At 35.0% G+C, this 11,104-nt stretch overlaps 1 protein-coding gene across 1 annotated transcript in view; it reads right to left on the bottom strand.

The window, feature by feature from the left end:
- Positions 1-11,104, bottom strand: part of LOC106469086 (amino acid transporter AVT3B-like) — a 103,222-nt gene that overhangs the window by 54,914 nt on the left and 37,204 nt on the right. The window contains exon 4 of the mRNA XM_022397495.1: positions 7,076-7,156. Within this exon, the coding sequence (XP_022253203.1) occupies positions 7,076-7,156 (81 nt within the window). The remainder of the gene's footprint in view (positions 1-7,075; positions 7,157-11,104) is intronic.

Raw genomic sequence — 11,104 nt, 5'->3', positions numbered from 1 at the left:
AATCCACGTCGAGGGGAAGATGGATGGGAATGCATTTCTGAGTTAAGTACCTGTTTGAAATTCACTAAAACTCAAAAAGCCAGAGTACCAACATTAAGATAGAGGAGAGAACTGAAGACAAGTAGGACATCAAAAACTAGGCATTCTTCTCAGCAGAGTGCATTATTCCTTTAGGCATCCCTTTAATCAATACATGAAAGGGGAATCAAGCAGCATGTATGTCAATATGTAGCCATCACATTCGCAGGTGTTGTTGTGAGAGGTACTCTGGGTCAGAGTACAATACACTGTCTTTTACCTAGTGTAAAAAATTCTCAGAAGAGTACACCAGTTACAGATAATCACTAGACACTTTCCTGGAGCTAAGCCATCAACATCGAAAAAGGTCGGCTAAGTCACAAACCAAATCAGCTCTCTACATTCATATAAGAAAAGAATGGCTAAGTCACGAAAGTGGCCTAGTCAGTGGGCACCCAAAAAAAACCCAATGATGGGCTCCACAATTTGAAGACAATGCAATGGGAACACTGAATAGGTTACGAAAGATAAAAATACACTAGGAGGTGTTCCCCATCGTGGTTGGAACATGAGATATTATATAAAGAACAGGTGTCTTGTCCCAGATGGCTCAAATGCTACAAAGAATATGCATGTGAAGGTGTGAAAGGATCCATTGAGGCTGTTGTTAAACTCTGAAATAAGTACTGTGGGAGTTGAGTGTGGCAGCTTTTAAAAACAGTATTTGAATTTGAGAGAAGCAAAATCCCAATTACTGCCAAAGCTTTCAACTCAATGAGTCTATGCTGAAGAGAAAAGTACACAACTTCAACATTTCTCCCTTGCAGATAGATAGAAACATCATCCCCATAAATGACAGGGGAGTCAATATGTGTGAATGTATTATAAATGTCAGTTAACATTAAAAAGAGTAAGGCTAAAATGAGGACACTGATGAACACTATCAAACTGCTAAAAGATGGAAGGCTGAGAACCTCCAATTTTGACAAGAATGTTCTTCCACATTAGAAGCTATGTAATCAGTACAAGGTACACCATTTACTATCAAGATAATAAAGCTTGTAGAACAATCCATCAACAAAGACAGAGTCAAAAGCAGATTGAATAACCCTCCAAATACCAACTGCAAAATCTTTGTTGGCAAGGACAACAGTAATGGATTCTTGGAGAATAGCCAAGCAGCTTGAGGTACATTTCCCTGTATGAATGCCAGTTCAGCTGGTAGTTATGAGAAGAATATTCTAGACACCAGGTAAGATGTTAATTGACCACAAATTTGAGAGTATTGGCTGCACAACATAGCAAGGAGATTGGGCAATGGGATGTCAGACAAGAAAAGTCACTAGACTTTGGAATGGTGGTGATAGTAGCATGATTCCATAGAGGAGGAAAACAGCCAGTAATCTAACTGTCATCAAATAAGTTCAGGAGGAAATTACAAGAGTGACTACCCAAGTGAAGTAAAAGAGCATTAGCAACTGAATTAAAACCAGAAGCTGTATTCCTTTGGTGATGGGTGGCATCAAGTTCAACCATAGTGAAAGGGCATTTACCTAGTATAAATATCTTCAGCCAGTTCCCCAAAAGACAACAGAATGTTTTTATGAAGAGAGAAATCCATGAAAACACTAACCTTCTGGTATAAGAACTGTATAAAAACCTTATTTTTCATCTTCAGTGACTAGGTAATGATCTTCACCAAGTCAAGCACTGTTCAGAGGTTTAAGATGAACACAGTGTTACAGTCACTCTTGCCATTTGTGGGAGGATAGGTTCATGAAGTTGTCATGATTGCTAAAACCATGAATACCATTAATAAAAGAGGATATATATATATATAGATTTCCAACACACAAAAATACAGTATGTACAGTAATACACACTAAAAACAACAAGTACAGAAATACAGTAATGTAAAATAAATATATCTTAAACAAAAATACTTTTACTTAACTTGCCTTTAATAATAATGATGCAGAATATAGTGATGATATTGATGTTTTTGGTATGGTGGATTAGTGTTCCTCTAGAGGGTCATCAGGACAGTTTGCAGATGAGGAGGCAGGACCAACAGATGTGGCAGACGAGGTAGCAGTGGCAGAAGAGAGGTTACATGGGGAGGGTCTGTACAGAAACATGGTGAGAAGCAGCACTTTAGCCTTTTTCTGCTGGTCTTTATAAATCTCCCAGTAAGGCATTATTGCAGCCTCAATTTCCCTCTTAGCTTTCAGGCTCCATTCCATGGAGAGATCATATTCAGAAAGTTTATCAGTGAGTTGTTTGATGCAACTGAAGATCTCTAGTAATGTTTGTAAATTTAAATTAGGTTTTTCTGCCTCTTTACTCTCATCATTATCGCTTGTCACAGCTCTGCTAGGTTATCTTATGTAAGTTCCTTGCCATGTGACTTGATCAGTTCTTCAATTTCCATGTTATTCATATAATAAAACTCTGCTCCTCCAACTTCATGAGCTAACTCCACAATCCTCTTCACTTCTTTGTCAACTGATGGAAAACAACTGAAGTTATTGACTGCCTCCTTCCACAGCATCTTCCAACAGGTGTTTATAGTTCATAGCTTGACTTCATCAAGTGACTCCTTGATATTAGTGATGTAGTCTGTGATGTTGTAGGCCTTCCAACACTGCCTAATATCAAGCATAACATTATCTTTCATTGTACGATGAAATTGACTGAAGGTGTGCTTTGTGTAGCAAGCTTTGAATGTCACAATCACACCCTGGTCAAGTAGCTATATGAGAGAAGTCATGCTGGGCAGTAAGAAAAGCACTTCCACATTGGGATGGGCAAATTGCAAATTAGATGGGTGGCCTGAAAAGTTGTCCAAGATTAAGAGTACCTTGAAGGGTAGACCTTTTGATTCAAGGTATTTTTCCATCTGAGGGATGAAGCAGTGGTGAAACTATTCCATAAAAAAGCTAAAGTGACCCAAGTACTCTTGTTAGTCTTCCAAAAAAAACAGGCAAGCAGTTAGTGTTCTTTGACCTGTATACCAACATGGGCTCCACCATACAGTCACCCAACGCATTAGCACAGAGGAGAAAGGTTAACCTGTGATTGGCTGCCTTGAATTCCAGAGCAGTTTTCTCATCCTTAGAGAGGAATGTTCTTGTCAACATCCTCTTCCAAAACAAGGGAGTCTCATCTGCATTAACCATTTGTTTGGGCTTGTAACAGTTTTCTTCAATTATCTTAAGAAGCTCTACAGGATAATATCACACTGCCTCATGGTCTCCTGATGCTGATTTACCAACAAACTTCACATTACATAGTCCATGCATCCTTTACTAGTATTAAATGAAGATTCACTATGACTACCCCCTCACCACCTGATGCTTGCACAAAATGTCATATAATCTAAGAGCCTTTTCACGGATAACAGGGCAGTTGACGGGAACTTTCTTTTGTGCCATATCTTTGATCCAGACTTAACACCTTCTCCACTTTTTCTATTATTGGATCGTGAATCATACAAAACACTTTTGCACTGGATGGGGCACTTGCTGCAATGCTATCTCTTATATTTTTCTCTTTTTTTTCTTGATGTACTGTACAGTCGACTCATTAATGCCAAACAGCTTTCATATGTTCAGAAAACAATATAATATTTCATTTGATAGATGAAAACCTTGACTTTCTATTGCTTATACCTAATGTAGTATTAAGAGTAAGAGAGAACTATTAACAAATCCTGAAAGAGATGATGTGACAGATGGGTGTGGCAAGAGAGATTTAATTTTCTATCAAACGGCTCTGTAACCAAACAAAATTGAAGGCTACAAAAATTATGGTTTGTCTGAGCAATGATAATTTTAAAGTGAGCAATTTACATTAAATTTCATACTTATTGGAGGGATGGTGAATAACATAGAGAAGAGGGAATGCCAAGAGAAAATATGTCACATTTCTTACACTAGGGAAAATTCGGGATTATTTTAATATTACCTTATAAAATGAGTAACTTAAAACTTATATACTATTAAAATATGGATCATTAACTACAAATTTATGCTATACTAATTGGTATAACATAAATAAAGAGTAGTTCAATTGAATTTCAAATATAAGTAAAACCTTGTGAAATACTCAGTAAAGGATGTCCATGGCAATAGATAGGGTTAAGAGAGATATAATTATAATCTTGTGAAATATCATGATGGATCTCATCATTACTTAAGTCTAATGAAATATTTAAGATTACAGCATGTCACTCAGTGTACAAACAAGGGTAGTGAATCTTCCAGCCACCAAGCTGTGAAGTATAAAGAAACTTTTCTGGTATTCTGTTCCAATGAGGTCAACAGCAAAACAGCCACTAGCCAATTTTTTAAACTACCAATAATAGATATGAAATTAATGACATCTTTTGGAAATATAACTAAATGCAACTGAATGCATTTGCTGAAATGAATATCATCAAATTGTAATAAAACAGCCACCTGACAATGTGAATCAGTATGTTGAGCTACTGAGATAAATAAAGCCATGTTCCCCAGTCAAGCAATTGGACAGTCTGCAGAGCTTGATGTATTGCAGTGCTTTTCATCTGACCAATAAAAGGGTCGAGTAGTAGAGAAAAATACTTTGTGCTTGATGAAATAGCTTTCAAATAATTCATAGCTTTCTCATTAGTACCCTTGAAGGTCCTTCTCAAACATGAAGAAAGGATCTAAAAATTATGCACAAAGTTAAAAATGCACTGGGTTACTCAGAGTAGAAGCAAAATCCTGTTTTTTTAAACAACAATGTATCCAATTAGTCCATTATAGTTAGTGAAAATAAATTCTACAGATCAACAAGAAAATTTAATTTGTTAAAATTAATAAAATAAAGAATTAAAAGGTTAAGCAAGCCAAAAGTAAAGTAATCCTACCACTAATGTGATCCCTCATGAGATGCAGTTATCACTTTATTCAAACAGTCCAACATAGTCAATTGATTTAGGTCACACCTGGCCTCAATTTAGATTATGGTGGGAAAGTAGAACTTGTATACATAAAGATGGGAGAAACGTGGATAAGTTGACATTCAGAACTTCAGTTACATGGATGTTGACAATACAAGGGAAAATGAACAAGGAAAAGCTTTTCGTATTTAAAAGAAATCTGCCTGCTTGGAATTTGACACAGAATAATAACACACAGAAATTAATGTCCTATAAATATCATAATTTCTCTGGCTGTCGGACAATACAATAAGAGCCTTTAAAAACTTAGCTAAGTTCTTCAATGTGCTTCCTGCGAAAACAAATATGTCATTTGATATTCTGTAAGTACCTTTCCAATAAATATTACAAATCCTACCATTATATCACAAAAGCTTCAGAAAACAGAATTTTTTTTCTCACAAACCTAAGCCGTTTCAGAGCATTTTAAATTTCTATTAAGAATTAGTAATTTTATTTTAATAAATCCTGTGTTGTAATAAAAATATGTGCAAGGAATCTAATTAAATTAAAATATTCAACTTTATACAAAATTACATAATACAAAGAATTTTTATGTTTGTTCATCAAGAGTAATATGGAAATGTAACTAATGTTGTGCAGTAGCAAAATTTAAACACATTTGTCTGCAGTTTGTTAGCCACTCTTTTTTTGAAACAACTAATTGAATACACAGTTACTTCTCAAAAAAAATGTCACTTAGGTATTTGATAAAACATTTCTACTGGTACTTGAGCCTAGCAAATGTGATTTTTTTTAATATCATAGAAACAACACAATTTTACAAAATTTAAGGTATTTTGAAAATGGAACATTTATGAATTATTGTGATATTTAAAAAAATTGAGTTTTTGTACAGTTTAATAAAACTATCTTCTTACAATAATGGATGTAGCGTGTATATCAGTATCAGTATCCACAAACAAAAATACATAAAAATTTTACACCTTGGGTATTCAAGATTCAGACAATTACAAAAATAACTGTGGTACATGCAATGACCATTTCTTTATCAAAGAACACAATTTTAAATAAAAGTACTCTCCTCACAAGGAGAACACAACTTTCCCTTAGACTGTATGTGAGGGTTTGATTATATCTCCATTGATGTACTTTTTAAATGTAGTATTGAGAAGCTGGAGTTTTTAATACATTATTATTTTTTCAGTAAATGGTACAACTTTTATGTACAAAAACGTTACAGTTTATATCAGTAAAATATATGAACATTTTGAGCTCTATACATTGAATCATTCTGATACAAGTTTTGTAAGACTAAAGAGTACAGTCGGAACAATTTCACGAGTTTTGTAAGACTAAAGAGTACAGTCTGAACAATTTCATGAGTTTTGTAAGACTAAAGAGTACAGTCTGAACAATTTCATGAGTTTAGTAAGACTAAAGAGTAAAGTCCAAACAATTTCACGAGTTTTCTAAGACTAAAGAGTACAGTCCGGACAATTTCTTTGTGCAGTACTTCACTGAAAATAATATTTTTTTTCCCGAAAATGTTAATTTTTACTAAATCTTTTAAAACGAGGTATGAATACTGCAATTAGTAACTAGAATTCTCATTTATGTAATATAACTGGAAATAATTTTTTTATACAAAAACATTTTCTTTTATTTCAACTAGCTTTGTTGAGAATTACCACATCACAAGTCTTTTGTATGATACATTAATAAATTCTCAGATAAAGCTTATGATTTCTTTATGTGCTTTGACTACAAAAACTAGTTTTTTAAATAATTTTATTTAACAAGTAGAATTCTACTCATCACTTTCTATTTACTTCCTTCATCTCTACATATGTTTAAAAAATTGCATTTTTCACTTTTACTCAAATTTCAAATTAGTTTACACCCCTGGTGGCAAATAATCATCACGTAGTACGTACATACTTGTCATACGAGTGCTAATTTATATACTGGTCTAACTTAAGAGTATATTATGAAACATAAGTCTTATTTTATTGCAATATGAATAAACAGCTCAGGTTACAACCTTCAAAATTTACTTCTATAACATTATTTATTTTATATATTTTGCACTAAACTCTTCATTAGTCACATAAAATGGAAAATACTCACCTAAATAATGCTAACTTGTGAAGATGTCGAAGTAATGTAAGCAGGAAAAGGGGAGGAAGTAGAATAACGAGCCACTGAGGTCTGGAAAATTCCAAAACATTAATAAATATTCAAGATCAAAACCCATATGTTATAATCCAGCACAACATGTTTTAGCACCAGCATACTGTAAAGTAAATGTTATTGCATCTAATACCCTTATACAGTGTATCGTCAGAACAAGATTTTATGTTGTTTGTCAAAAACTCATGTAGTTTTCCAACTTTAGACTGTGATTTTGCCGAGAACTCCAATCAATTTTAAGCCATACCACAATCAGTGGGGCTGCAGCAGCCAGAAAACACCTGTTTACATCATTTCTTAAAAACAATATAAATATAATATATAAATGTTAAAAATAAAACTTTATCTCAAACTATGATTAAAAATATGGAAGTTAACATTTAGAAGAACATAATAGTTGTACTGGTGTTGAATGAGTTACAGAAAGAAAAAAAAAAACTTTCTTGCATTTGAAAAATGTAATCAATAATAATTTTAATCAATTTAGCCAATCATTAATTAACTTGGATCAATTTTGTTCTTTGCAACCAGATCAAACTTTAATAAACCAACAGTGTTATAACATTCTTCCTCTAACTGAAATAACAACTTTAGAATATGTTTTGTCTTTAGAACAAAATTCAAGATATTTGTTGGTTGGCGCACGAGTCAAGCAATAAAGGACAGTTTAATGTTTCCTTTACTGTTAACTTACTTGATAATTAAAGACTGAAGTTCATACAAGAAAATAAACTCAGATCAGCATTTTAGATTTATCTTTATATAATTATGAACTTGGGAGAAATTCATATCATTTAACTCTTAGAACAAAGTAAGCACACACGAAGTAACAGTAGCAAATCTAATAAAGATTGAACCTTATAGAAGGAAGTAAACAAAAAGGTAATTTAAAAAAGAAAAATAATGTAAAGAAATATTATTCAATTAGATTTGTTAGATCCCATTTAAAACTAAATTATGTCTGGGAGTTGTTTCCATCCATTTTGGGCTGTGTATCCCCAGTCAGATGTTTGTGCCAATATCATATTTTTGATGCAGATAATTTGTTAAAAAGCTTATAGAGTGGTCTATATTAATAAAAAAGGCAAACAAAATGGTGAGTCAACAACATCCAAACATTTTGTGCTGACTAGTGAAATACATTGGTAACTCACAAAGACTGCACTCCAATTTTGAGGCATGGGTTTATTTTCTTTTTAATGTTTTTCAAATGTTCTCATGTACTCCCAGAAAGGTTTTAGTGGTTTGAAACCACTGATGTATGGTTAAAGTTCATAAAGCAGACTATCCTGGCCATACCAATAGAAGATTAGTACCCTAGTGGGGAAACGGCAATACATCCATAACAGGTATGCTCTTCACCCAGAATGTAAATCATGTACTGTGGGTGGAATTTTACATGATCTGTCATCACTACTGGCCAGGCCTCAACCAGATAGCCGAGGTTCCACTGCTCGGTGTTGGAATTATAGGGCCATGGTCCCTATATTCCACGTTGGTGACTAGGGCAGTGGACTGAAATATATATATATACTCATGAGTGGATCTCAACCTGCAGCCATAGTGATGTGTTCCAAGCCACCAGAATTATAACAAGAAGGTAAGCAATTCCAAAGTAGACAAACCTTCTCCTCAACCTGATGAAGTCCGAAAGGTAACACCCCAAACTCAGAATGAGGGGATCCTGTATGACATACTCAACCTGAGGAAACAGAACTCATCTGTTCTGGAATTATGAACACACTGTTCACACACCAACTGAGTGGGCAAGGTAAATTCCTCTTGTCTCTGGAATTATGGGGAGGATGTGGAACAAACTGTGTTCAACCAAGAACCCAGGATGGGACCACTCTGCATTCAGAATTATGAGAAGACAATGGACCTTCTTCCATGAACAATGTACTGAACCAATATTGATAAAAAAGTAGGGCTACGCCCAACCCAACTGGATAGCCAAGCATCAAATCTGAACCAGTATTACAAGTAGGCCCGTGTGTAGGCTTGTGCCTTTCCTACCAACACCTGGGAGAAAACATCCAGGCTCTTGGGTAGGAGGGCCCCAATTTTGCCCTCTTCTCTAAGAGTGGAAGAATTCACTTGAACACTCTGGAGGAATAACCTCTCTCCCTTGGGTGTGGTAAGGATTCTCTAGTTTCACTAGTAGAATCTGGGGGCAATGTGGAACCTGAGGAACAGTGCAATAGCTGAACCAAGTCTCCTAAATTTTAAAAGAAAACCAACTCTGATTTATTCAATCCAATAAATGGCAGGGACAGGCAGGATCCACTTATACATTACTCATGATAGTCCATGAGTGGTGGTCCAGAAGTACAGTAATACCACCCGGTCAGCCTCTAGGTGGTCTTATGGAACACCTCATTTCTACAGACCCTGTTCCAATCTTGATAAAATATATTGAATTAGTGGTTGCTACTTGCAAGTTGGTTTGATAAAAGCACAACTGCCTAGACAACACTTGCCACAGAGTGGGATCCTGTGAAAACGAGGTAAGGGAACCTGAAAGGTAAAGTAGAGCCAAGAGTAGAAATGAAAATACTCACAATTTTGTATAACCTAGCAGATGTGGTTAAGATAGCTACAGGGGGTAGTCAAAAACTCTCAAAGAAAGATACTGCCAGATCATGTAAATAATGTTAGACAAAAGTGTTGGAGGAAATCCACATACCAGTCCACACAATGTCCTTGAGCGGGCAATTCAACCAGGCTGCTAAGAACATGGAAATGTGACAATCTGATGAGATGTGATTGATAGAAGTCACTTCATCTTCAAATAGAGTCCAGAATAAGCGATATGGATCAATTTTGTACTCATCTCATCAATGTAACCAGGGATAAATCCTGATAAACTGAGAGATTCCAATGAATAAAAAGTCATTGTCTAGCACCTCGAAAGGCATTAGTGCGGGTGACATAATACTTCAAGACCATCACAGCATATAACAAATTATCGAGATTTGATCAGTAATAGAAGTGAAAAATGGTGATCAGATTAATCGGCGAAAAGGATTTATCCCCCTCCCTGGCTGCCAGTATTTTAAGGAAGAAGAACCGGTCTGAGGACGTAGGTAAAATTATAAAACATCCTGTGCACAATCAAGTCAAACCAATCTGAATGGCGACAACTGTAGGTCAACAGCAACGAAAAGTAAACCTTCAGGGAAAGGTGATACATAGTACATGAGGCTAAGGTCTCAAACAGACGTTGAGAAAGGTCATGTAATGCCACCTTAACCCTTTCCACATGGGTCAAAGACCATGTCATTTCATTTTTTGACTTGCATTCAAAATTTTAAAACAAATAAACATCGATTTTTGTGTGTCAGGTGGTATGTTGTATGCAGCACTGGTTGAAATTAAATGTTTGTGATGTAAAATTACCATGTCTATAGATTCGTACGAATTAGGAACTCAAATTACCGACATTGACAAGTTAGAATATAAAAATAAGAATTCGATGACAAGGAACCCACTTTGAGACTAATAATGGCTGGAGATGATGATGACAAAACCTTGTCGGAACGTTGTACATTTGCTGTTATGTTAAACTTATATTAAAGTTTTTCTTTATTACCCATTCAAGCCGTCTCCAGCCATTATAAAAATAAGAAGCTCTTATCTTTTCTGTTTGGTAAGATATTACTCATATAACGAAATAAACACAGTGGCACCCCGCCAACCTCTTTCCATTTTTGAAAACACTCCCTTATATAAACTTATTTCTATACATGACATGAATAACCAATCGAAAGCACAGAATGTACCCCTAGTGGCTTTCTTAGCCATTTTAATGTCCTAGGATACCATTTCTTTCTTTCGAACCAAAATTTCAAGGAGGTAGGTTGTGTCATTAGTCTGCTCAAAAGTTCATATTTTTTTAGACTGAAATACAGTTTGCCGTATTTTTCGGTGTATCAGACGCACTTTTTTACCTCAAAATTTGATGTC

Source organism: Limulus polyphemus, unplaced genomic scaffold (assembly GCF_000517525.1).
Source record: "Limulus polyphemus unplaced genomic scaffold, Limulus_polyphemus-2.1.2 Scaffold3291, whole genome shotgun sequence".
Classification (NCBI taxonomy): domain Eukaryota; kingdom Metazoa; phylum Arthropoda; class Merostomata; order Xiphosura; family Limulidae; genus Limulus; species Limulus polyphemus.
The sequence above is the reverse complement of the archived record's forward strand: the minus strand, read 5'-3'. Positions and strand labels throughout refer to the sequence as shown.